This window comes from Laccaria bicolor, genomic scaffold (genome assembly GCF_000143565.1).
Source record: "Laccaria bicolor S238N-H82 LACBIscaffold_29 genomic scaffold, whole genome shotgun sequence".
NCBI classification, from domain to species: Eukaryota; Fungi; Basidiomycota; class Agaricomycetes; order Agaricales; family Hydnangiaceae; genus Laccaria; species Laccaria bicolor.
In genome coordinates this window covers 551,102-576,545 of record NW_001889900.1, presented here as the reverse complement: position 1 = coordinate 576,545, position 25,444 = coordinate 551,102, and the positions used below count along the sequence as shown (strand labels likewise).

The following is a 25,444-nucleotide window of genomic DNA, read 5'->3' as shown; positions in this document are numbered from 1 at the left end:
TGACGTTCCTGATCTGGCCCAAGGCTACGGTGCCGATTTTTATGGGCAGGCCGTGGAAACTTGAGGTCTATTTTTTGGATTCTAGGGATTGACGTGGACTGAACCAAGAGTGAACTGAAGATGTGAGTGGGTCCATTATCTTATCAAAATCTCCTCCTAAAATACCCCACAGATCGCAAGACCCCTCGACACCAAACATCAACTGCTCAAAATACTTCTGCACCCGACTAGCAATCTGCCTAGGCGTGCTCGTGCCATTCATGGCTCTCAAACTTCCTACTCGGTTTCCTCGACCACGGCGCGTTCTCACATCCCCATCCCCATCGACCCCGCCAGCTCACTCCCACTCTCACTCCCTATCGCACGCCTCGTCTCGCTCTTTCTTCCCCTCCGCAGTTGACTCTTCAGCTTCATCGTCAGAGGTCAGCGGCGAGGGCCAACACGGGATCCTCGGTTTCCTCGACCTTGAGTACTGTACAGGCGGCGGAGGCAAGGTGCCACCCTTAGCCCTAGGGTAGATACCGACCCTTTAGAGCAACTTGAAGTTCATGCTGTAGTGACGCAGCACAACCCTTTGCTTTGGTGCCATCCATCCCTTGCAGTCGATGTGAGAGCAGGCCAACGACGCGACAGACTTCCGTCTTCAAGCTCAGCGTCGGAAAGTGGCGGGTGGTCGTTGACTAAACCCGATTTGAGCTCCCTCAAACGGTCAATGTCATGCAGCGTTTGGGCAAGAGGGGCTGATCGGGTGGCTTTAAATCCTTCTAGCACTTTTAAGTTGTTGAAGGAGGGGATTTCAATTTAGGGGTCAGGGTCCTGGTGGTTGGAAAGGCTGGGGCGGAGTGAGGCATGGCGGCGACGAAGGTCAATACAACCCGGCACGCCCCGATCGCTGCTTTCTCTTGATCGTGGAGGCATTTTCTTGGGCTTGGTGTAGCGAAGACAGAAGCTGCCAGCCAGTCGTCGATAAGTTCCACATCGATATCGACACTGTGGTACGTACAGAACTTTTCATTTATAACTGTAACTGACTGAACGTTCATCTATAAATATAGTGAAGTATCGACTGTGTCCCTTTTCACTGGTTCTACATCTGGTGGTCAATTTAACACTGCACAGGGCGTGACGATCATCATCAGTATAAGGACATTGAACCAAAGGTTGATGAAATTAAATTACTCAAATTTTCATTTAGATGAAAGCTCGTCGCATCTCCGCTCCCACTCAGATACCAAGATACTCGATGAGCGGAGAGTAGGGCTAGAAACGTACCTCAGAGCCATCCTAAGCGCTAAAGAGGACACGCGGCGGGGGAGTTTTGCTTTTGAGGAGTTCTTGGGCATACCAGTCGTCAGGCAAGAGCTTCAATCCCGGCTCCAGGATGACATCAATAAACGAGATGACCTCTCTGATCGAGGAGATGTTGGTGCCTCTGTGGCGGCAAAGTCGAAGCTTGCTGTTGTTCTGGCACGAATTGGGGCGCTGGGGAAAGGCTTGGAGGAACTCGCGGTGGCTGGAATGAGCGAGGGCGAGCTGCAGCGGCGGACGGACATGATTGCACGACTGCATAACAATCATGAAAAGCTCAGGTCAAGGGAAACAATGCCACCACCTCATCCAGCTGAAATACTATGGGAAGCTCGTTCCACGCTTCTAGTATTGACGTCCAATTCACCACCTCCGACGCCTTCACCTCCGCCTCCCTCAGAAAGTTCCGAGAAGTGGCTGGTCTACCCTTCCACCAGTCAACAACATTCCCAGCATCCCACCTCGGTGTCATCATTTGATTCAGGACTTGCGCGACCACCTCCCATGTCTCAACCATCCGGATTTGGGTGGCAACAATTTCATGGAGTTGGGCGGGGAAGAAGATAATGTCTACGCCTCAAATGTTTTCAACTTGGCGTCCGTCGATTTGAGAAAGGGTTTGGGGTGCTAGTACTACATATTTAACTACCAGAGTACAGTTGTGCAGTACTGGTTCTTGATTTTATTAGAGGTGAAGATAGCGTCAACACCCAGGTAGCAAGAAAAAAAGACAGAAGTGTTAACGTCCATGATTCGGAGCAGAAGAGGAACAGAAATATTACTTCACAGGCCGCTGGTAGGTTTCCACCCCTACAATGATCGACTGCAACTCCGGACACGAGTCCCACAATGCATCCACTCTCCAGGTCCATATGTTCGGGTCTGGGAGAACAATCCGCCTCAAATCCAGCTTTTGAACGCACGGAAACATGTCCGATACCCAATAAAAAAAGCTGTCGCACACCTCTGAGGAAATGGGTATTCCAAACCTGATAATCTCCAATGTTTTCACGCAATCCAAAGAACATGGTTTTGATCTGGCCATGTAAAACCATTGGGTAAGACCAATCTGTGCCGAAAATTCGATGGAGAGGTGGATTGTCCCTCTCTTACGATCTGCCAAGTTTCGAAAGATATTTTTCAGAGCTCCGTACTGGATGGTTCTGAGCCCCAGATACGGCATCAATGCGACGGAGCGTAGATGTGGGAATAAGTCTCCTTGGCGGGAAAGGAATCCTGAAAGGTAATCGGGGTCTCCGCTGATCACTTCAAGGCGAGGAAGAAAGCCCTTCGGGGGCATGATTGGTTCTGAAGTTGGAATATTGTCGGATAAGTCGAGGTGGATTATGCTTGAATGACGCAGCAAGAATGCTGAAAGGTCGCGGAAATCGATCTTGGAATTCCGAAGCTTAAATTCGGATAGGAGAGACATGGAAAGTAGGGGCAATATGTTGGACCAATCTGAGATACGGAGGCTTGAGTGCCCTAAAGATAATTTGGTAAGGTATCCGCCATTTAGAACTCGTAAGGTATGTGGAAAGCATGTATCATGGAAAGGGAGGGGAGAGTCTATCTCAAAACTTTTGAGTTCTCGGAGTGCACCGAAATATATGCCTGTGTTGGGGTTCTCCATTTCCGGTGCGCCAGTCTGGCGATTGGGCTGAATACCAGTACCACCAAAAAAGTGGTTCTTGAGTCTGCCAAAAATGGAAATTTCACTTTTTTGCGTCTCGGGAATGGGGGTGAAAGGCTTGAATGGGGGTTGTGGTGGGGGTTGTGGTGAACCCGTGATAGTCAAGCTTGCCAGTGCCATCTTTTCCGAGGAAGTCCCGACCAACGAAGCCAGCGGTTTGTACCAATCTTTCAAGTGCCAGTGGCTGGACTGTATGATTGGCAGGAAGTCGAAATGGAGGGCAATATGACCGACAGCGTTGGCGTGAAAAATAAGCCCGTGGATGCTTGCAATTTCCTCACTGGCCAACTTGGTTACAGGGGCGTATTCAATTTTGTGAAATGAAGCTTGAAATATCTCCTTGACGTCGTCTAATTCTTCCCTTTTCATTGCGACTGAACCAGAGTCCTTGTAGATGCGAAGGCAACCTGTGCCCGCCAACGCGCGCAGTAAGGGAAGTCGGCGCTCCAAGACAAAAACCTGACATATGTCATGGAGACGGCGACAGGTCATTCCCAAGCAGGCGAGAGTAGTAGCATCTGTGGAATTGTCTGAATGGATGATCTCCACGATCAGTTCCGTTGGAAGGTCAAGAATAGAAGCCAGCATGCTGAAAGTATGAGGTAGGCTGACGAGAAGGTATTACAACGGTGAACTGAGAACTCCGAGCGGATCGAGAGAGAGAATGAAAGCGAGCACTAAACGAGCACAAAACGTGTGACATTCCTGATTTGTGGCCCAAGGCTGTGCCGATTTTTATGGGCAGGCCAAAGAAACTGGAGGCTAATTTTTTGGATTCTAGCTCTATGGATTGAGGCGTCAGAGGTGCAACAAGTAAGCTAGGACTGAATCTGCCTCAACCACTTTGTCGTGGAGTGAGCTGAAGATGTGCGACACCAACTTCAACTTCTCAAAATACGCAACCTGCCCATTAAGCGTCCCCGTCCCATTCACGGCTCTCGAAATCTTTTGCCACCTAAGCCTCTCTCCTTCCGGTTGTATCTGCTCCAACAACTGTTCAAGCTGGTGCTACGGATCACGCTTGTTTGTGCGCATAGGCCCCAGGTGTCTTCTGAGGGCGGGAAAGGAGGAGGGGGGTTAGAGACCGCCGAAGAAAGCCAGGATTCCCAACCTCAGGTCAACCCCCGACACCAATGGGAAGGCCAACGTCGGAAAAGAGAAGCTCAAGACCAAGGGAAAACGGAAAAAGCGCCAACCAAAATCAGAGCGTTCCTACTCGGTTTCCTCGACCGCGACGCGTTCTCGAGTACCAGTTTGGGCGGCGGAAGCATCCCCATCCCCATCCACCCCGTCAGCTCGAACCCATTCAGCTCCCCATACCCAATATCCACATCCATAATTTCATGATCGTCCACATCACGCCCAATAGACGCCTCGCCCTCCTCCCCCTCTCCGGAAGGAAGAGGAGGGTAAACTCAACCCACCACATGCCCTAATCCTCCGTCTCTTTAATTCCCTATCTTCCCCCCTCTCGCGGGCCTCCTCTCGCTCTTTCTTCCCTTCCGCAGGTGACTATTCACCTTCATCGGTAGAAAGATCAGCGAAAAGAGCCAACACAGGATCGACAGTAGCCTTTCTCGCGCCTTTGAGATGCTGGAGCTCCGAGACCCGGTTGTGCATGGACGTATTGCGCGTGAAAGATTAGGGCGTGTAGTAAGGGTCTGTTTAAGCGTAGTGTTAGTTAATTTGTGGCTTGAGAACCTGAGAAAGTGGAAGTGGAAAAAGGAGGAGGAAGAAGCGAGAGAGAAATTCTAGAGGGAAGAAAAGGAAAGGGAGAAGAAGCGGAGGGACGAAAGAAAGAGGTACAGACCCACCACACCCCTCAAATACAGCCCAATTACAACTAACATCCCGGAGTGTCTTCATCCTACATTCCTTCGCGCGTTCGCCCAGCCGGAAAGAGGGGGACTTCGAGGCGTCTTTTAAACCATTCGTCGAGCTATGTGTGCAAAGAAGAAAAGAAAAAGAGTCAGCGTTGAGATTCTTTGCTTAATATGTTTTGAGAGCGTAGTGCTGTAGGTACAGCAGTACAACCCCTAGCCGTAGGGTTCGCTTTAAGTGACGCAGCGCAACCCCTTGCAGTTGATGCGAGGGCAGGGCAACGATACGAAAGGCTTACATCTTCGGCGTTGGAAAACGGCAGGTGGTCGTTGACCAACTCCGAATTGAGCTCCCTCAAACGGTCAATGTTGCCCAGCTTCTGGGCGAGTAGGGTGGATTGGGTGGCTATGAATTCATCTAGCGCCTTTGAGCTGGTGAAGGGCGAATTAGTTTCCTTTGTAATGATAGAATAAGTTTGGGAGTCGTGGGGAGAAGAAAATTGAGAGGGGTGGAGACTCGGAAGACGAATGTGGTCAGAGTGATATTGTCATGAACAACACAACACAGTGGTCAAGTAAAACCGTCGTTGAGCTTGTAAACTTGCAATCACACCTCGTCTCGTCCCCCCGTCAAGCGAAAGGAAAAGAACGTACGTCAAGACGCATGTATCCTCCATTATGCATTAGCCTTGATCGTGGCAGTCATTAGAGTAAAGCGCGATCATCGTTTGCGTTTGAACAAAGGAGTAAGATGGTTTCAACTTTCAAGGAGAGTCGGGGACGATGGGAATAAGGTTCGGGCGGGGTTTGGAATTTAGATGTCCACATTGCCGGCATGGCGACGAAGGTCAATCCAATCCAGATCGCTGCTTTCTCTCAATCGTGCATGCATTTTCTAAACTTGGTGTAGGCGTGCCACTGCGGACCAGCTTTTGATGGTCCCGATGTTCTATCATTTCTCGGAGCCAAGGACACAATTTTGGTCGCGCGGACACAGCCGTCTGGGTCCAACTGCCAGTGAATATCTTCGTGATTGATGAATGGCTTCTTCGTCCGCCAAGACGTTCCTACACGCACGGGCTTCATATGGGATATAATGATTACCATCGCCTCGCCCTTCCTGGGCTGGCCGCTCTTTTCTTCCTGCCCCGAACCACTCTGCAAGCGCAAGCGGCGGCCGCTACGACTCCCTCAGCCTACGAGGACAATGTCTCTCAAGTCCCGGATAACATTTTACAGTCGGTCCTACTAAGATGCTTCGAAATGCGCCCTACTAACCAATATATAGGTCTCACCCTCTCCTTCTCGTGCTTCCAAATTGTGTTCGGACTCGTTTCCAGCTTTTTCTCTGGATTTTCGCCATACCTTTGTACGTATTCCTCCGCTATTCTGATCCCCACATATCCCAAAAGGCCCTATATTCTCCAGATATCTTTGGTAAGATCGCCGGAGGCCTGGCGGTGATCAGCCTAGTCTGGACTAGCGTCCTGTAAGCTTCCCAAAATTTCTGAATCATCCTCTCACTCCTCCCGCAGTTTGGCGTACAACAACCGGCCACTGTCGACCTATGCCCTCACCAAATCCGCAATCCATTTATACTCTTTCACCGTATTGAGTATCACATGGCTAGGTAGGTCCTTTGCCTAAGGATTACTTCAGAGAATTCAACCTATTCCGATCCAACGCAGCGGTAGGAATCATGGTCTCAACACAAGCGCATTACGAATGCAATTTTACACGATATTCCGACGGTGAAGCAGGGGTCTGGTGTGGAATGACTGTTACGTCAGGTGGGATTGCTTTCCTCACCGCCGTATTCGGTTCGTCCCCCTTCCTGCTTTGTGTATTTCTGAGGCAACTGATAATTGGGAACATGCAGCTGCGGTCTCAGCGGCCCTTGTTCATCGCGCGGCTGGGAAATCGGCTGCTGGGCTTCAGGCGAACGTTGCTGAGAGTGATAAGAAGGGGTTTGCGTCTGTTTCTTAAACCTTGTTCTGACTTTTATCTCAACATGTGAGGTTTAGAATAAGTTAATGAATATCCGATACTCGCATCGTGCCAGAGCATATATTTTATACAGCGGTGTGTCCATTCCGCGCTACCTACCAAAAAAATCCGCATGAGTAAAACTTACTCTTCGCATATGGATGCCTGGCATGTATTTCAAGGGACAAATACCAGCCCACCTCATTCACCTCAAATATTACTTGACTCCTTTCACTGGCCGCTGGTAGGTTTTTACCCCGACGACAATCGACTGCAACTCCGGACATGAATCCCACAATGCATCTATTCTCCACGTCCACATTTTCGAGTCCGGGGGAACCAGCCGTGTCAAATCCAGCTCTTGCATGTAATGGAAGACCGATACCCAAGAAAAGAAGCTGTCGCACATCTCTGAGGGCATGCGGAACCCGAACCTAATGACCTCGAGTGTTTTCACGCAATCCAAGGAGCATGGTTCTGACGTGGCGTTGGAGAAACAGTCCATAAGACCGATCGCATCCGAAAATTCGATGGAGAGACGAATTGTCCCTCTCTTACGGTCTGCCAAATTTCGCAAGATGGTATCAACAGCACCTTGCTGGATGGCTCGCATGGGATGCCGCGTCAACGTGACGGAACATAGATTTGGAAATAAGGGTATCTGGCTGGAAAGTAATCCTAAAAGATAATCGTGGTTTCCGCTGATCACTTCAAGGCGAGGAAGAAAGCCCGCCGGGGCCACAATTGGTCCTATTGGACTACTGAAAGATAGGTCGAGGTGGGTTATGCTCGAGTGACGCAACAAGAATGGTGAAAGGTCATGGAAGGCGATGTCGGAATCCCCGACAATGAATTCGGATAGGTAAGGCATAATGAGTAGAGGTAATATGTGACTCCAATCTGACGTACGGAGTCTTGTGTTCGAGAGTGATAATTTGGTAAGGTAGCCGCCATTCAGAACTTGTAAGGTATGCGGAAAGCATGCTCCATGAAAAGGGAGGGGGGAGTGTATCTCAAAACTTTTCAGACCTTGGGGGGTATCGACATATACCCCATTGTTAAGGAGCCTCTTTCTTCCCGGTGCGCGCTTCGGCTGAGTACCAATATGGTGTTGAATACCGCCCGACGGCGTTTTATGACCGAGAAAGCGGACCTTACGGGGGCTAAAAATGGAGAGATATTTTTTCACAGGACTTGATGGTGTTTTGGGGATGCCGGGTATGGGGGTGAAGTATTGGAGATCGCCGTGTGGTATACCCGTGATGGTCAAGCTTGCCATATCCTTCGCCGAGGAAACACTGATCAACGATGCTAGTGATTTGTGCCAATCTTCTTCCCCGGCTTTGCTGAACATGTATGACGGTGAATCGAGTATGATGTTGATATGACAAACAGCGTTGGCGTGGAAAATAAGTCCGTGGACGCTTGCGTTTTCCTCAGCGATGAAGGTTACAGGGACGTATTCGATTTTGTGGAATGAGGCTTGAAATATCTCCTTTATGTCGCCTAGTTCTTCATCTTTCATTGTGATTGAAGTAGGGTTCTTGTAGATGAAGAGGCGACGTCTGCTCACTAATGTGCGCAGTACCGGAAGTTGGCACTCCACGACTAGAACCTGACATATGTCATGGAGACGGCGACAAGTCATTCCTAAGTAGGCGATGGTGACGTCTGTAGAGTCATCTGAATGGATGATCTCCAGGATGAGTTCCGTTGGAAGGTCGAGAATAGAAGTCGGCATGCCACTAATAGTATAGGCTAGGCTGATGAGAAGATATTTCAACTTAGGTGAACTCCTAGTGGATCGACGGAGAGTGCTGAGAATAAAAACGACAATCGGATGCAGTGCGTATGAAGTTGGCCCAAGGCTGTGCCGATTTTTCCGGGAAAGCCCATGATGGAACCTGGAGGCTTTCATTTTGGACATTAGTGATTACTGCAACAGGTAAGCTAGCACTACAGTCGTTTGCATGTATAATTGCCGCTCCCTTTTTTGTTGAACGTGCTGACAGTTGATGGTGCCTTACGGCAGATCCCGACCCCCAGGATCCCGCACCTGTATGGACATTCTGGTTAGTATTTTAAAGCATAAAAACTCCTGCAATGGGACCCTTGGTTGATTCAAGCTCAAATTTGATGCTCATTGGGGGACAGAAGGTGGGCTGGAGGAGAAGTTGGTCGTCGGCATCGTGTTGCCGTTGATGGGCACCACAAGGCCAAACATGGTTTTCGCGAAACCAACCGGCAATTAATCATGCAAACGACTGTAAGACGCGCGGGCGGCAAGCGGCCGCCTTTCATTGTGATCTAAGTTAAATCAATCTCAACATGAGAGTGTCCATGTGCTGTACAGCTGTAGTATGGAACAGGAAACGTACAGGGAATGGATTTACTAGGTTGCCCTGAGGAGGGACGTATCATTGCACAAAGGTGCTAGAGAGACGGCGCGCTCGGGTTGTGTTATCGTCGAGATTGTGCAGTGTGATTTCGGGGTGAAATTGAATTTCGTCTTCTAAGGCTTCCTCATCCCCAGTCTATATCTGGCGGTTCTGGTTCATCAGGGAATGTAGGCATTGCTTTGGGCATGAGCTTCCCCCCAGAGATGTTAAATGCACCTGGAACTCTGTTAGCGCCGCTGTGATCTTTAATGTACCCAGGAGTTCCGGTCCTCGGTCGTTCTCTTACAATGTTTCCACTGGTTCTCTGGCGGGTACATTCCCTGATGATGTGCTCGCGGATCTGCAGTAGTTCTCCACACCAGCAGCTGGTGCTTTCCCCAAGGAAGAAATGAGGGGTCGTGGTGAACTTTTCCTGGATCCGCGGGGATCCCTGCCATTCGCATACCCATGCTTAAGCCTTGGCTCGACTGAGTGCGTTCGTCCTCCAAGTTACTCTAGGGGCGCTCTCGGCCATTTGTGTGGTTTGATTGGCTACTAACTCACCTGCCTTGTTGCCAGTGTTCCCTTTGCAATTACACCAGTGGCTGGTGCGTTGCATTGTCATTGAGGAACTGGGTCACTTTTTTAAATGGAAATTGAGTGCTTAGAGATTTCCTGGATCCAATTTTTCGGGTCACTGCTGCTGGCTTGTCGACAAAATACTTACACCAGATCAACGGTCTCGGGGTGTTGTGCGAACATTGATGCTTTTTGCCTTTGAAACCCAAAACCTGAGATTGACATGAACATTGATACCAAAAGCAGTTGTAAACATTTCTTTGAAGAGCAAGGTTCACTTTCGACCAGAGTTCCGCACGATGATTGACAAGAAGAGTTCGAAGTTGGATGAATACTAACGTGCAAAAAGATTGTCACAAACGCGAGAGGTCACACCGTTACGCGGCAGCTCCTCAACACAATCTCACCGTCCTACACATTGCCTACGCACATCGAACAATGGAAGACGAGGAGGTCATCGAGATCACAGACGGCGAGTCTGACCATGAGGCGTACGTTGACCGGCGGCCTCTCCTGACACCCATCATCACTCGAGTTGTTGATGCGCTCGGCGGGTTCGAAGGAGATGTGTATCGAATGGGCGACGAGGTTTACGGGTGCTTGAAGGATCTCAAAAGACTATGGCGGAAGGACGACACGGACGATGAACGAACCGTCGCCCGGATATACTGGGAAACGCGGGTACTCCCAAACGATCTTGTTTCAATCTTGCTAGCGACTGCGGGCAAGGGATTGGTGGAAGATAAGCGTGCGATTGCGTGCGTGGACTTGATTACAGCTATGACATGGCCTATTGATATGGCAGAGGAGTTGAAGGAGCTCGACGAGGAGTTGGACAAAGCCACCGATTACACGCAACTTTTGGAGAGTCACCTCTATTACAAGGCTGCGCTGCTGAAGCCGGGTGTCATGCAGGCGTTCTTCGGCATCATGTTACCGCCGTTGGCAATATTCCCCAAGGAGAGGACGGAGCGAGATGGCCAGATCATTAACGTCGTTTTGCACCTCATTAGGAATCTTGCATTTATAAAGGATCTTCCGGCGAATTCGCACACCAGCGCCGACCAAGCGGAGTTGTCTACCCTTCAATCAAAACTCATTCAATCACTCCAGGAAACACACACCCTAGAGCTCCTCCTCACCCTCGCCACGAACTCCGAGAATGACCCGCTTTTCAACAGCTTGAACAATCTAATCCTCGAAATCTTGTACCTTCTCTTTCGGGGTGTCAAACCCCCTTCTCTCGTCGTCGATCAAGCGAAAGTAAGTTATGTACCCCATCTTAGCTGTATGCCGCTAACAAACAGTTCATTATTTAGCAACCTACGGCGAATCTCCATCGCCTTCTCGAGAAAGAGGACCGAAATCGACGAGACCTGGCTAGGAAAGCTACCTCACGCCACTCGCGCTTCGGAACTACAATCGCTGTGAAATTGAACCCCAATAAGAAACCACGAGCCGGAGATGGTGTCGATGGAGGTAATGAGGCTGATACCGAACATACCGCATCGTCATCAAATCGGACATTTGTCCTCCACCGTCAACAAGCTATCCACGGGGAGGCGGGGAGTATAATGGACGTGACCAAACAGCAACGAAGCAAAAAGGGGAACAAGGTAGACGAGCTCACTCGGGAAGATAATCTCTCCTTGGTGGCGAGAGTTGCCCTTCAGGATCTCGCGACTGAGTTCACTCAAGGCTGCTTTAATCGTGAGTTGACTCCAATTTCACTTTTCAAGGCACACCTATACACGTTTGACTGTTGTCGTTTCAGCATTCCTTGCGGGGTTGTTGAAGGATATCAGATCAGAACGGGCGAAAATAACGGAGAAAGATAATCTACGTCTGCTCTATATGACTAAGTGGTTCCTGGAATTTTTCCTTTTGATGCGTGTCAAAGAACAAGCGAGTCGCACCGGAGAAGAAACGTGGAGTTTTGGGCTGATAGGCGAGGTAACGGAGAGGAGCTGGATCATATGGGTGTTAAAGCGAATGCGAGAGGCTGTGGAGGAGAAGGTGCGGTTCCTCTCACGCGAACTAGCGTCATTAATGGGGCGTTATTTTAAAGTCGGCTGACCATCGTTTATCAGCCAAAACAGTGGACGGAGCTCCAAGCAGGCATCGAGTGCTTAACTCAATTGCTTCTGCTCATTGACCAGTTGTCCTCGTCGGAGATAGATGACCCTGTTTTGGTCGAGGCCGCGGATGTCTTGCAGCAGCAGCTAATTTACAATGGTGAGGTGCTTGACATCGCTCTGGACAGCCTGCGATCGTACAAAGAGGGGAAGCAATCGCTCGCTTATCTTGATTCGAGTATTTATCTGGCTTATGCTCTTCTCCGGATGCTGGAGAAATGGGGAAAAGCGAGTGGGAGCGAGACATATGTCAGGAAAAAGATCACCAGGAAAAGAAAATCAAGGAAAGGTACGGTCTTTTTCGTCATCTTGAAAAGTCTCTGAGGAGATTTTAGGCGTCGGGGAAGAGGACGGTATTCCGGATGTGGAAGAAATAGAACAAGAAGACGAGCAGGTGGTTCACGAAACTATCTTTACTTTCGAGGCGTTTGAACTGGTATAGATTTCTTCTTCCTGACATGTCGCTCCGCTAACAAGCTATCAAGAAATTCGCCAACTCCGAAATAACTCACACCCTCTTGAAGTATCTGTCGCGTTATAAGGAATTCTCCACATCAGAAAACATGCGCCGCGTGGTGAGTTTATTGCACCGGCAGGTTGTCAAGGCCAAAGCCGAAGGGCTGTTTTTCAAGGTCCGTGATACGGGTGGCGTCGTCTGTATACAGCTGACCCTTCCCGTGCCCATCTCGCATTTCCGTTTACGTTTTCTAGGTATCAACTCTGGATTTATTTAAGACAATCTTAGCAGATCAGAAGTCCTTCCCACGAGAGCAACCATATAAAGACCTCGTCAACCTAATCAATTTCATTCTACGTCAGTTCTTCAAGGCTTTGGAAGCGGATTCGTTTCTGGCTATCGAGGTACGAGTTTGGAACTATCAGATACACTCCTACCGGAAAACGGACTGACGACCTCTTTTATCGTTGCATTGAAGGCATTTTTCCCGAAAAACCGCGGCAATTGGAAAAACTTCTCCAGCTGGGAACCCGAAAAAAAATCCAAGAGGGAGAAGAAGACGATCGAGAACACACGTTATTCGCCTGACGTCGAAGTCAAGAAAGGATACTCTTGGAGTGACCAGCTTGGCATTGCGATCGCTAATCTTGTTGAGGGGGGCCAAAAGGAACTGGTCAATTGGACGCAACATGTAAGTTTGAGCTTCGTCATCTTACCCACGCTACAGCGTCTGACGTATTATTATCTGTGTAGATCTTGACAGCAGTAATCGACCAGAGAACGCGAATCATTGAGGAGACCGATAAGAAAGATAAGGAAGATGATGCCATTGAGCTTGATGACGAGGAGGAGAGGGCGGCCTTGCAATCGAAAGGGCCTTCAGCGGAGGCCTTGGCCAAAATTACGGATTTTTGTGAGTTCTTCGCGATGGCAAGTTATTTCACCTCTAACATGATTCATAGTGATTCCGTACCTCAGCGACGAACACGCCGACGCAGCGACGAAAAACCCTCATTTGAAGCTTCTTTTCCGATTATCCAAATTCTTCATCTTGGATGAAGGTGGGGGCGATTTTTCATGTTGCGGATCTTCAACATTTAAATCCGAATTCCAGACGCCGAAGAACTTGAATGGTACGTTCCTGCGGGAATACTCATGTCCGACCTGAAGGGTACACTCAACGTGATCACCCAATTCCTCGAAACGCCGTTTGATCTCAATGGCAAGAAACCATCCGATCTCTTGGGCAAAAAACGACGTCGCAGGCGTAGGCGATCGCCCTCTCCGATATCTGATGCGGACCCCTCTGAAGAGGAACCTAAACGCAAAAAGAAGACGGATAAGAAGAAGAAAGAAAAGGAGGAATACAAATCGGCACAATTCATTGAAGATAGTGACGAAGAATACGGGGATATGGAAGCCTTCTTGGAGAAGGAAAGGGCTATGCGACAAAAGGCCCTGGATGCGGCGGCCGTTGCGGGAAATCGACCCGTGGCGATGAAGCCGACTGGGACAAAGAAGCGTCGCCGAAAAGGAGACGAGACGGGTAAGAAGGGTAAGAAAAGAAAAGGCGACTTATCTACCGAGGCTGCAGTTGACATCGACCTCACCGATGGAGCCCCTGAACAATCCGACACAAGTGATGTCGAAGTTGTGGATTCACAGGATAAGGGAATAACTTCACCTCTGGGTCCTTCAAAAGCTGCACCCCGACCCAAGCCTCGGCCCATCGCGAAGGCACGCGCCAGTTCATCTCGACCTGCCGCCGAAACACCCCTCGATCTGTCTTCACCACGGTCTCCCCAACCTCGTGACGGCTCTGAGCCTCCGGAAAGGCCTGTGGTGGGTCAACGGACAAAAAGACTAATTATTTCGGATGATGAAGATTCTGGGTAGTCGTGTGGATTTAGTAGGCATTTTGAAAAGCCATTTAAATCTTGGATAGTTGTATGTTGTAAGAAATAATTCATTTTTTCTTTATGTTGGGCAATTCGGTGGAGCATTTTTGCCCAGCCGACATCGGCTGATATATTTTTGAATTAGCCTTTCGTGTGTGCGCTTTCGGGATGACCACCGATTTTTCCGGAATTTTGCCCACCCTGCTCAATTTGTTCAAAAGTTGTTGATGGGGGATATACTGCGTTGATAAATCGTGAAACACGAATTTCTTCGCGTATTTCATACCAACAGGCTTTTACTTCTCGTTCACTCGCCCGTACGCATCAAAGGTAGGGAGTGCTTTGTGGACGAACCGACAGCCAGCCAAGCTGTTGCCTCCCCGTCCGTATGACCGATTTGCACGAACTAGGACTAGGTAGGAACCGGCCACTAATTCAATGTGCCTATATGTTGGCAAACATATGGCAGCTGATGTTTCTCAACAACCAGGGATCAGATCGATAATGTTTTGATTGGGGTATCCGTCAAAGATAAAGCATGGGCGAAAACTACTCAGACCTTGCCGCACGATGATATTGATATATCCTGAAAAACGAAATCACAACCCACCGGCAAAGCCTCATGATAACATTTACCGCGAAATAAATCCGGAATTGAGCGCCCGCTGTCATACAATTCCCTCTCTGCAAGTCGTGTTTATTCTTCTTTGCTTAGTATTACAATACGGGTCGTGGCGTGGCGACGTCGTTCCTGACTTGTCTGAATGTAGAAATCATCTGTCTAGTGCTCCTGAGTTCGCCTGGAGGACGTCGAAGCTTAGTTTCGATTTTTCCAAGGTTTAGGTTGAAGTGTTTGGCCGGACTGTCCCTGCGATGTCATGTCGTTCGAGACTGACATTTTCCACGCGTCCTTGACTGCAGAAGCGGTAAGCGTTGTAAAAGTTGCCCCGTTAAAATGCGCTTTCAATTGCGACTCAGGCTGTCATTTAGACAATTCGTGCCGTCCGTCCGGCTTCACCTCCTAAACATCCATCTTATGATCTTGACGATGAATGAGTCAGAGACAGTCACGAAGTCGAAATCACAGCAAGGCGCAAAAAAAAAATCTCATCCACATATGTTCCACAGAGCTTATCTTTGCCGCATGGCCAAAACAGTTATTTTCCTGGCTAACCATTTTTCTGAGTACATCGACGATCCGGGAGATGAACTTTTCTTCTCAGCAAATTTATTTTAATCAGTGAAGGCAGAACGGGATATTCCGAGAGTCGTGTCTCTCCCATTGAGGTCGAGTCGGCGGTCCAGAAAATGAAGTTCTGGTGCCAGTTTTAGTTCCGTGAAGGATGGAAAAGGCGCTCACATAAAAGTACGTAGAATGCTTAGGATGGCATTGGAACTCGATAAGACGACTATTCAAGATACCATTTAATTCTGGGAGGGAGAGAATTCTAAGCCAAAGAACGGCGTGTTCAGAAATTCTGAAAGTCAAATTTCGACCTCACTGGAAGGATTTCACTGGTGGTCGAATGTTGAGCAAATTTAGAATGTACAAGGCGAGCTGTCAACAATAGATGGATCGCAAACAAAGATAACGCGTTGTGACCCAGCCGAGCTGATTTAGAAGGCAATTGAGGTCGGGGAGCATCAAGGGTGAGATATTCACTTCGATCCCACCTGACAAAGCGTTCGGGAAAGTGCGATTGGTGGAATCAACTTTGAATTCACGGAGAATTCCCGTGGTATCCGAGGGAAATAAGAAGAAAATGGTCAACGGTCCTAGCTGCCAATGTCGCTCAGATAAGCTGAACAATTACCTTTTTTTTTGTTTGCTTTTCTCAATGCCATCTACCTACGAGGTTGCCATGCAGTGGGCAGGGCTGGCGGGAGATGTGTGAGTTTCGCGGAGTTTCAAATAAATTGCATCCATATCCGGACAAACCCCTTTGGGCATTTGCGGAAGTATTTTAATGTTGATCCCCGATCACAGGTAGCTCCTCCTCCGCGAATTGCCGCGAGCGAATCTGGAGCACGAAAAGGGCATAAACCCACTTCTAATGGCGTGAGTCTCAAGAACCAAATAAGCCTAGATAGATAACTTCGTCATTCAGTTTAATGGATCGACTGGAGGCTCATTGCATGGCGATAGACAGCACAGGAGATCGAAGATATCATTGATACAAGCGAAGGGAACCAGCAGATTGGTCTGCCCCCGCCCCCCTTCAGGGTCAGCTAGGAAGCAAAACCCATTGAGAACAGGTCCCAAAAACGCTAAAATTGAGCCATTATAAAGTACTCAACGCGCCCCCGGTCCACCTCTTTTCCAACCCCGATCCCCCTTCCTCCACTTTACGTGATTTGGTCATCATGTCGTCTATTAACGGCCACACGGCAAATTCTGAACGCCCTGAACGCAGCCGTAATGCTCGAGCACAAGCCAGACACCGAGCAAAGCGAAAGGCATATATTGACCAGGTAAGCGTCAGCACTGTTCCTTTCACCCACACGACGTCGTTGCGTTTTAATCAGCGTCGCCCAGCTCGAACAAACCGTAACAAAGCTCCAAATGGAGCTGGGCTACACTCCAGAGCAGATCGGTGCCATTACACCACCCACAGTGAAGATACGCGAGCTTGAGGCAGACCTCTTGAGGGAGCGAGAAGAAAACGTGGAACTCCGGAGGCTCCTCGCAGAAAGCAGAGGGACGTCAACCGCCGTCACGCGTCGGGACCCATTGACGACGTACCCAGATGGTCGGGATTGTGACCGAGACTACAAGAGACGTAAGATGGTGGGCCATGCTATGGAGGGGGTATACATCGTACGGTCGCACTCCTACCACTAATCAATGCTCAAACTTATCGACGCGTAGAGCCCCAGTGAAACTCCACCCCATGTGACGGAACCACTTTCGCGACCACCACCGTTGACAATACCCCAGGCAGCCTCGAACCATTACACCAATATTCCCTCCAACACCAATCACCACGGTCCTGGGTCAAGCTTGTCATTCAGCCTGCATGCACCCGCATTCCAAATGCCAAATACACCGTCGGGTTCGAGTGCCACTTCAAGCCCCCCATTCTCGGCGAGTATTGTTACTTTACCCCCCATCCACGCGTCCCGACGCTGGCGATAAGAACTGTCTCGGATCCTAGTGACGATTTTTTTCTTGTTCCCCCCTGTAGCCTATTCAAATGCAAGCACCCATACACCCCCCCATGGACCAGCGTCCACAACAACACAACAACACGCTCTCGAACTACACGCAACACCATCCAAACCAATATATTTCTGTCAAAGTGGAAGACGATCCCAGTTATACCGTGAGTCAACGACCTCAACTCGTAATATCTTTCATTGACAATAGGCATTTACAGCCGGGAAACCACCATTCCTCTCTACAATACTCTTATTCGCATGGCCATCCCCATGACCACTCTACTATGGATTGGAACGCGTACTCGGATAGGCCGCAATTACACAGATAGCGTCTTTTGTTTTGTATAGTAGTAACGAGCAGCCTTTAAAATTATACCCCTGCTTACGGTACCCTCTGCCTCGGTAATAGTACATAGGACATTGGCTGTGGGTGTAACCTTCGTGTGTATATTGATTTCGGTATTTCCGCTTTGCTTAACCACGGCTTTACGTTCAGCAAGTTTCGGGAGTATACTACTTCTCGCCGCATGGCTAAATTTATGACTCGGACGTCTCGTTCGACAATGAGATTGGCCTTGATAACCTTAATTAAATGAGGCGGAATATTGTATCTGCATCACGACTCATGATGTCAGAAAGTTACATAAATTCTGACGAGAATGATCCTGTCACTAGCGCGCCCTCCAGGTTCTCACTTCGGAGACGCCTGCAATCTAATCTAAATCAGCCAGATGCCACTGCAACAACTTCCCGTCTTCGGGACACCTCGTTCCCTATCGACCAGACTCTGAAAATTTAAGGACGCCTCAACGAATAAGAAATCAGTGGTGCAATAACGGTGTGGAATTGGAACTACCCATGGTTGGAATTTTAAAAATTAGAAAAATAGACTCCTTCGGTAAACACCACCTTTCGAGCAGACCACCCATACTGAAGATGAATATCAAAATTCTGAGTCGTAAAACATTAACTTATGGTGCGTACATGCTCGCTTTGTCGCTTTGAGAGTGCCACCCGGCCCTTGGCCACTCCTTTGACTGGAGCCACTAAAAATGTCCATTGTTCTTCTGGCCACAGCGACGAATCTTGGCCACAGGCCACTGACATGTCATTGTATATATCTCACCTGCACTTTCTGTTCAACCCCTCACATTTTACACCCCCTTCATCTAAGATTATGCCGGTGAATATTTTTGAAGACCAAGAAATTCCTGGAGCGACAAAGCCGAAATTCGACGAAGCCACTGGGCTCCACTTCAAGCTTCGTAGTCGGAACGTCGCGATTTTAACGGATACGCTCGATCTGGAGAGTGAGCAATTTTTGTTGAGCTCAATATAGTTTCATTTGCCGATGACGAAACAAATCTAGCACTTGGATTTCACTCGGATTTGGAAGGCACCATGCTGTGTCCATCAGCAATCCTGAACGCGCTCTCGCGAACCGAAATCGCATATCACATTTGGGTGGCTGCAAAGAAGACATTCGAGGAGTCCCAAAGGTCAGAATTTCAGGCTTCTTGGTAGACCCCATTGACGCGTCTCAGAGGGTGGAGCGCAGGAAATTACCATCAACGCGCCATGGACCAATTCGTCAGTGACTTGGCCTGCCTTAGTTTGACATTTCTTGAATTGAAGTTCAATCTAGCTGTTTGAGCTCGGAATAGCGGTGTCAGAGCTGGTGACTGGCCCGCATGTGACCTTCGTAGATCCCAGGAAACACGACGACACACGCGCAATGGTAGATCACGCGAAGCGACTTTACAAGATGTTCAAGGCCCAAGGAATCCGCCCGGAATATATTGTGTTCAGCGTAAGCGGATGCCGCCAACGTTTACGAGCGGCGGATTTAATCGTTCGCTTTACAGATTCCAGCAACCGAAGCGGGAATAATGGCTGCTCGGGAGCTCAGCACGAAGTACAACTTGAATGTTAATTTGTACTTGGTTTCGAGCCTTGTACACGCGATGGCTTGTGCCGAAGCTGGAGCGGCGGCGGTATCGATTCCTATTGGTCAGGTAGGTGACCGGGTCGGGGGAATCACCGGACTTGAAAGTCGAAATGCTGACAAGAAAATTATACGTGAAATAGTTGCTTAATTGGAATGAACGGCGTCGGAATGCCGCGCACGTTGACCTCGAATTTCACCCTGGAATCGAGGCCATCCAAACTATCCTGGCGTATTTCAGACTCAACGAGATCAAGACCAAGCTCATCGGTACTGATTTCCGGAAAGTGCGTTTTACAAGCGCATGCAAAACGTGTTAGAGACTGATTTGACCCGTGTCCAGTTCACAGAAATGGGTCTACTTGGCGACTTTGACGCCGTGTGTGTATCAGAATACCAGGTCGATAGATTGCGATGGAGTACAGTTCCCACCAGCTGGGGTGAAGCCTCGTCATCCGTCTTGCTAAGGGCGGGGCAGGCGCAATATCCGACAAATTTCCTGACCGTTGAGGGCGGATTTTTAAAGCTCCTATCACCGGACTCACGGAACTTGATCAAGGACATCCTGGATGGAGGTTTGAAGGAACTCAAGGAGGAGATGAAAAAAATCGAAGCCGCTGTAGTTTCGGAGGTCGACAGGCAGTTCAAGGTGGGAACCATGAAACTGAAGGAACTATATCCCAAGCCGAAGGAGAAGAAGACAGGCACACCGCCTAGCCTTGATAAGGTTCTTGAGACTAGGAACGTCGCAAAAGATCCAGCAAGGGAAGAGCTGCTTGCGATCATGGAGTGCATTCTAGGCACTGACTTTAGGGATTCAGACAAGGTCTTTTAGTTGCCTCCAGACCTAGAGCATCCACTTTAGGATAGTAATTTGCGCCGTTAATTTCTTCTGTAGAAAAATCTGTACGATCATGCAGCATGGTTTGTGAACACACCTCGGTCGCTTTTTGAAACCGATTATCGGGCCACTCGACCTTGAGGTTGTCCAAATGACGGAGAACAACTCCACACCACGTCCGCTGCTTGCAACAAACCTCTGATAAAGCGATTTGGTTCGTCTGACCAATGATGCGTGTCCATATTTTGAGGCCCAGCAAATTTGACCACGCGATGAACTCACGGAAAGGTAATGAAAAAAAAATCAAAATCCCATGTTCTTAGAGCGGAAATCAGATCTTCGTACAGCCGCGTGTTAGAAAAAGAAGGCTTTTCAAGGATGTTGAGACGAACGTTCCAGGAGGCCCAATGATGCGTACATCGGGCAAAAGCTGATCGAGTCGCACTAGGATCTTCGATTAATCAAGAAAGCTGTCAAGCTCCAGTAGGTATTGTCAGGACGCAGGAGGGTCGGATCTGCTTCCCGCCCTACACGAGGCTGGCCTGCATTGCAGAAGTTATCATGGATAACCCCATGTGAATAGCGCTGGCGTCATCAAGCTGTCACTGCAGGGTCTTTGAGGATTGTCATACATACTTGGATCTCGGAGTAGCTTTGGAATGAGATAAGCGATTGGTTACGCAAGCCTTGGTTTGTTTTTAAACAGAGTTGAAGGCCACCAGCTTGGGGCCAGACAAAGATAAGCTTCTCCTTGATTTCGACGCCTAAATACTGATATGTGCGAGCGCTCACAGCCCGATATCCGATTACACGTTCAGCGAGTGATGATGGCCATATTCCGGGACATTCTACCCGCTCAGAGATCGTTGACACGGTTAACAACCTAAAAATTGTCACGATGTATTCTTTCGCTAGCAAAAAAAATGTGAGAAAGCTGGTCCTATTCCTGATATCGCGAATGGGGTTTGCCTGAAATTGAGGGATGCCAAAGTCGGCTGTATCGGATAAGTACCGCAGTTGCGGTGTTCCCGGACCGTATGACCCTTGACTTGAGAGAATTTGACTCGGAATCTAAAGAAAAGAATGGTTTCTTCAAGAACCAAATATGCGTGAAAGACATTATATGACAGACTTCTTCTTTACTCGCTAGACGTAGCATGCAGAGTTTATTTCGAAGCATTGTATTTGGAGCTGCCGTTTCTGGGCATCGTCCACGTGACCATCGATACCAGAAGGTGGCCCATCGTCGGACCACGCATCTAGCGAACATCGTGCGGCGTATCTGTCGTCCGAAACACATCTGTGAAGAAAGAAAACCCGGGTAATAACCAGGAAGAGGAGTTTACGCATCTTTCTTCGCACTTCCTGTCACTTCTCGAGTCGTCGACCAATATGAGCGTCCATCTTTCGACCCCTGAGGACTATAAGACGTTGTTGGACAAGTTCGATACATGGTTATTCGATTGCGATGGTGTTCTGTGGCGCGGCGATGAGCTGATTGATGGCGTGGTTGAAGTCCTGCATATGCTGCGATGTCTCAGTATGTGACATTCAAATCTCTCCAACCCAATGAAGCTGACCATTTCTTCCATTCTTCTTGTACATCGACAGAGAAGCAAGTGGTTTTTGTCACCAACAACGCCACGAAATCTAGAAAGAGCTACAAAACTAAATTTGATCAGCTGGGAGTCGAAGCACATGTGGTGAGTGTCAGGTTAGGTAGCAGCATTATTCCATGCTGATCTTCGTCGCCAGGATGAGATCTTCGGATCGGCGTACGCGTCAGCGGTATACCTGTCCTCTGTCATCAAACTGCCAAAAACAAAGAAGGTGTATGTGATTGGCATGGGCGGCCTGGAGGAAGAGCTTCGAGATGAGGGTATCTCATATCTCGGTGGAACTGTGCCTACCAATCTCCTCGACTTCGCGAAATTTTCTGATGCTATCGTTTTACCTCTAGGATCCTGCGGACAACACGCTCGAAACATTTTCGCTGGCCAACTTTACACTTGATCCCGATGTCGCTGCAGTTGTTTGCGGGCTCGACACCCAGATTAATTATACGAAGCTGTCCAAGGCTTTCCAGTACCTGACTCGCAACCCTGGCTGCCACTTCATCGCGACCAACGAAGATAGTACCTACCCAGGTGCAGATGGGCTTTTGCCGGGGGCTGGGTCAATTAGTGCTCCTCTTCGATACGCCGCAGGTCGGGCCCCTATTTGTACTGGAAAGCCATCAAACACTATGTTAGATTGTGTCAAAGCAAAGTACGTTGCGGAACCCTAGCCTCAAATCTTTCACTCACAAAACGTCAGGATAAACTTCGACACAGAGCGCACTATTATGATTGGCGATCGACTGAACACCGACATATTATTCGGCCAGAATGGTGGCCTGTCCACACTGCTCGTCCTCACAGGTGTGCTATGCGTCGTATCGTAAGCCTAGTTTAGCAGCTTACATTCACCCTCAGGCATAACCGAAGAAGCCGACATTACCGGCCCTTATGCATCTCCCATTGTCCCGGACTTTGTCACACAAGCTCTGGGAGATTTCCGCGCCGTCGACAAATTAAAAGCGCCGTAGGACTGTGGAGCTATGTCAGCGGCCAGAGAACAGATATAGATGATACCAGGAAGTTAAACCTAAATAGACTTGGGATATAGATCTACGGATAGACTCGAACTCATTTGGTCTTTTGGTAGTTGGCCTGCGGAGACAACATGCGTTGATGTTCGAGATACTTTATCGCGTTGACTGTGAGCGCCGTGATTGACGCGAGAATATACCCTCCTAGGGCGCCAAAAGCGGGGGTCAAGGGCCATGCCTTGTCAAGCTCAAGTTTCAGGTGGGCCGAATAAAAGATCAGACATCGCGACCTACTTGCCACGGACGATCCCAGTCAAGGGCGATAGGGATAACCCCGGTCCAACAGCCCACCATTGTTCCGATAACGGGGTAAACAACTGCACGCTCTACAGCATTTCGGGTGCTAGCAATCAATCAGCCGTGTAACATTTTTAGAGAGAGACAAAAGGACGTACGAAAATTCGGCGAATAGCCTAACCCATGTCCACCTTACAACCACCGCTTTTGTTTCATTCCCAGGCAAAGGTGCCCCGAAGATGTACGCGGGTGGAAAGACCACCAAGACGGATACAAGAAGAGCTAGGAGATAAGTTTTAAAGATAAAGCTAAAGACAGGTTTAGCTTCTTGAGAGATAACTTGTCGCGTGTACCACTCACCTGGTAATTGGTGCCCCAAATAGGACTAGAACCCCATGGAGGGCAAATGAAGCGACAATTGTCGTTGCGCAAGCTACTGCCATGACCTTCAACACGGCTTCAATCTTCTATTCCCGTCGTGAGAGAGAGCACTCACCTTCAGCTTCCCCGATTCCAGAATGGACTTCTCTCTTTTTCTTTCTTCTTTCGTCCCAGTTGTAGTAGCGTCTACCCACCAATGCCTCATCCAGCCTCCCCACCACCCTTGCACAAACATACTCCCAATACATAGACACGCCAATGTGGACGTAGGGTTGTCAGTCAATGCATTGAGGAATGGGTGTTGGGGCTTGTCCCGTGAAGTGAGCTCAACGGGGCTATCAAGGTCACCTAGAAATGTCGTTCTAGGAAGAAAGACAGCCGTGAACGCGAGGAGTGTCGTGTGTACCCCGACGACGGAGATGTAGGAGGTCATTGGCAGGTTCGAGTCGACAGAAAGCATGCCGAAGCCCTCGTCTTTGGATGGCTCCGTCGCTGTTAAATTTGAGGGAGGCTTGCTCGCCTTTGACTTCTTTTTGGCCGCCATGGTTAATGATGATGATGGCAAACACTGTGAGCTCGCTGTTGATGACGGTGCTTATGTAACGGTCATGCCCCTGTCAGGTCTCCTCTCAACTTGAACTTCTTTCGATCCACCATCACTTCTACAAAGTCGCAGAACAGTAAACAAGGCGTAAGGGTTCCATAATTTCGAGGTATTTTTGCAGATTACGCTAATTCTAACCTCCAAGTAGAATATGGCCTCGATTGAAACTTTTTTGTTTTCTCGTTCACACCGCTGACTATCCTTGTAGGGTTCCTTGGTCATTTGACAGTTGAACGTTGACTGGTGACTGACTGCTGTTCTCCTGGTTCCTCACCGCTTCCATGCTGCACCTTCTCCCGACGAAAACCCACCCCAGATTTTCGCTTCTTGATTCAAGTTCCTCCCTATGTTCAACGGAGGACACCAGATATAGAAATCGATCCCGTTTTGTCGACGCACTTGTCAGGTGCAAAGTCTATCTGACTAGGCCTGTTCCTCTCGCGGGGTTGCGCCTATGTGTCGGTGCAATTGTTCCCACTGCGTCGGCGTTGATACGCGGTGTATTCAACATGAGTTGGGGTGACAGATTGTCCATTCAATCTGCTTCGTTAATGAAGTGTAATGAAATGCTGAACACTTGATGGCAAACCAAGATTTTTAGGAACTCTTCCTTCTTCGCGATTGGGGTTCTGGAAACCACTAATGGACTATGACGTGCGACTGCGCGCCTTCCGCCTAAACCATGGTACGGTGGGCTGACCTAGTCCATCGGACGCCGCTGAACCTGAATTGACTATGCCAGATATATGTTTTTGATTTATCCCAATTTGATGATTCTAGGCGCCAATCATGTTTTCCTGGACTACGATAAACACTCTCTCGGTGATCCTCGTCTACAAATAAAGAGTCTTTCTGCTGCGCGAAATAAAAACCACGACTGCCAGTAGTTCCTTAATCTCCGGAGTTGCTACATACCCGGATGAAATTTTTTTTTACCCGGTGCGTGGAATGTCATTTTTTTCTAGATTTTGATTGTCAAGAAATAGGCACTAATTTAACTTTAAAAACCCGTGTAACCGACCAGGTCTTTGTCCTCAAAACAGTGGGTGACTTTCCGTAACTCAAATCTATAAAAATGAATAAATTTGACCCTTATCGGAGTTTGAAACGAGAACTTCACAGGAGAGTTTATTGGAGTGAATAAACCGTAACGCCAACTGATTAGATTCTATTTGATGTATTTGCTTGCCTTGTACAAACTCACTTCCCTCCCATCTGAGCTGCTCTGAGGTCGTGTAGGCCCGTGGATGGGTTTATTATACTGATTGTTCATCCACCCCGCTGTAAAATTAGACCACACGCTGGGTGAAGCCCAAAAAATCCCAAGTTGAGCTGAACATGGCTGTGGATCAGTGAGTTAGGTGTCAAGAAGG

General features: G+C 48.8%; 11 protein-coding genes across 11 annotated transcripts; 8 read left to right on the top strand and 3 right to left on the bottom strand.

Moving 5' to 3' along the window:
• Positions 1–260: 260 nt before the first annotated feature.
• On the top strand, positions 261–518 carry LACBIDRAFT_304926 (uncharacterized protein; the record flags this gene model as incomplete). The annotated part of the gene is made up of 1 exon (XM_001885175.1): positions 261–518. The coding sequence occupies one exon, from the start codon at positions 261–263 to the stop codon at positions 516–518; it is 258 nt and encodes an 85-aa protein (XP_001885210.1).
• Positions 519–1,164: 646 nt separating this feature from the next.
• Positions 1,165–1,875, top strand: LACBIDRAFT_304925 (uncharacterized protein; the record flags this gene model as incomplete). Its single annotated transcript, XM_001885174.1, has 1 exon — positions 1,165–1,875. One exon carries the CDS (start codon positions 1,165–1,167, stop codon positions 1,873–1,875), a length of 711 nt encoding a protein of 236 aa, XP_001885209.1.
• A 59-nt stretch (positions 1,876–1,934) lies between these two features.
• LACBIDRAFT_295094 (uncharacterized protein) lies at positions 1,935–3,589 on the bottom strand (the record flags this gene model as incomplete). The annotated part of the gene is made up of 1 exon (XM_001885075.1): positions 1,935–3,589. The coding sequence occupies one exon, from the start codon at positions 3,587–3,589 to the stop codon at positions 2,087–2,089; it is 1,503 nt and encodes a 500-aa protein (XP_001885110.1). The 3' UTR covers positions 1,935–2,086.
• A 2,361-nt stretch (positions 3,590–5,950) lies between these two features.
• LACBIDRAFT_295093 (uncharacterized protein) lies at positions 5,951–7,020 on the top strand. The gene is made up of 8 exons (XM_001885173.1): positions 5,951–6,059; positions 6,110–6,190; positions 6,250–6,310; positions 6,357–6,451; positions 6,510–6,641; positions 6,701–6,788; positions 6,846–6,903; positions 6,969–7,020. Exons 1-7 carry the CDS (start codon positions 6,029–6,031, stop codon positions 6,853–6,855), a joined length of 498 nt encoding a protein of 165 aa, XP_001885208.1. The 5' UTR covers positions 5,951–6,028; the 3' UTR covers positions 6,856–6,903; positions 6,969–7,020.
• A 4-nt stretch (positions 7,021–7,024) lies between these two features.
• LACBIDRAFT_330842 (uncharacterized protein) lies at positions 7,025–8,734 on the bottom strand (the record flags this gene model as incomplete). The annotated part of the gene is made up of 1 exon (XM_001885074.1): positions 7,025–8,734. One exon carries the CDS (start codon positions 8,732–8,734, stop codon positions 7,025–7,027), a length of 1,710 nt encoding a protein of 569 aa, XP_001885109.1.
• Positions 8,735–10,202: 1,468 nt separating this feature from the next.
• On the top strand, positions 10,203–14,252 carry LACBIDRAFT_304921 (uncharacterized protein; the record flags this gene model as incomplete). The annotated part of the gene is made up of 11 exons (XM_001885172.1): positions 10,203–11,027; positions 11,084–11,474; positions 11,539–11,780; positions 11,855–12,188; positions 12,235–12,335; positions 12,385–12,531; positions 12,611–12,760; positions 12,835–13,047; positions 13,110–13,269; positions 13,319–13,417; positions 13,471–14,252. 11 exons carry the CDS (start codon positions 10,203–10,205, stop codon positions 14,250–14,252), a joined length of 3,444 nt encoding a protein of 1,147 aa, XP_001885207.1.
• Positions 14,253–16,673: 2,421 nt separating this feature from the next.
• On the top strand, positions 16,674–17,742 carry LACBIDRAFT_304920 (uncharacterized protein; the record flags this gene model as incomplete). The annotated part of the gene is made up of 5 exons (XM_001885171.1): positions 16,674–16,726; positions 16,781–17,072; positions 17,124–17,339; positions 17,440–17,577; positions 17,632–17,742. The coding sequence occupies 5 exons, from the start codon at positions 16,674–16,676 to the stop codon at positions 17,740–17,742; spliced, it is 810 nt and encodes a 269-aa protein (XP_001885206.1).
• Positions 17,743–18,991: 1,249 nt separating this feature from the next.
• On the top strand, positions 18,992–20,193 carry LACBIDRAFT_304919 (uncharacterized protein; the record flags this gene model as incomplete). The annotated part of the gene is made up of 5 exons (XM_001885170.1): positions 18,992–19,003; positions 19,059–19,223; positions 19,279–19,428; positions 19,502–19,645; positions 19,702–20,193. 5 exons carry the CDS (start codon positions 18,992–18,994, stop codon positions 20,191–20,193), a joined length of 963 nt encoding a protein of 320 aa, XP_001885205.1.
• A 1,398-nt stretch (positions 20,194–21,591) lies between these two features.
• On the top strand, positions 21,592–22,939 carry LACBIDRAFT_191368 (uncharacterized protein; the record flags this gene model as incomplete). Its single annotated transcript, XM_001885169.1, has 6 exons — positions 21,592–21,739; positions 21,811–21,902; positions 21,955–22,101; positions 22,160–22,467; positions 22,516–22,619; positions 22,674–22,939. 6 exons carry the CDS (start codon positions 21,592–21,594, stop codon positions 22,784–22,786), a joined length of 912 nt encoding a protein of 303 aa, XP_001885204.1. The 3' UTR covers positions 22,787–22,939.
• Positions 22,887–24,011, bottom strand: LACBIDRAFT_304917 (uncharacterized protein; the record flags this gene model as incomplete). Its single annotated transcript, XM_001885073.1, has 5 exons — positions 22,887–23,027; positions 23,084–23,192; positions 23,245–23,394; positions 23,447–23,532; positions 23,583–24,011. 5 exons carry the CDS (start codon positions 24,009–24,011, stop codon positions 22,887–22,889), a joined length of 915 nt encoding a protein of 304 aa, XP_001885108.1.
• A 341-nt stretch (positions 24,012–24,352) lies between these two features.
• LACBIDRAFT_304916 (uncharacterized protein) lies at positions 24,353–24,652 on the top strand (the record flags this gene model as incomplete). The annotated part of the gene is made up of 1 exon (XM_001885168.1): positions 24,353–24,652. One exon carries the CDS (start codon positions 24,353–24,355, stop codon positions 24,650–24,652), a length of 300 nt encoding a protein of 99 aa, XP_001885203.1.
• Positions 24,653–25,444: the final 792 nt, after the last annotated feature.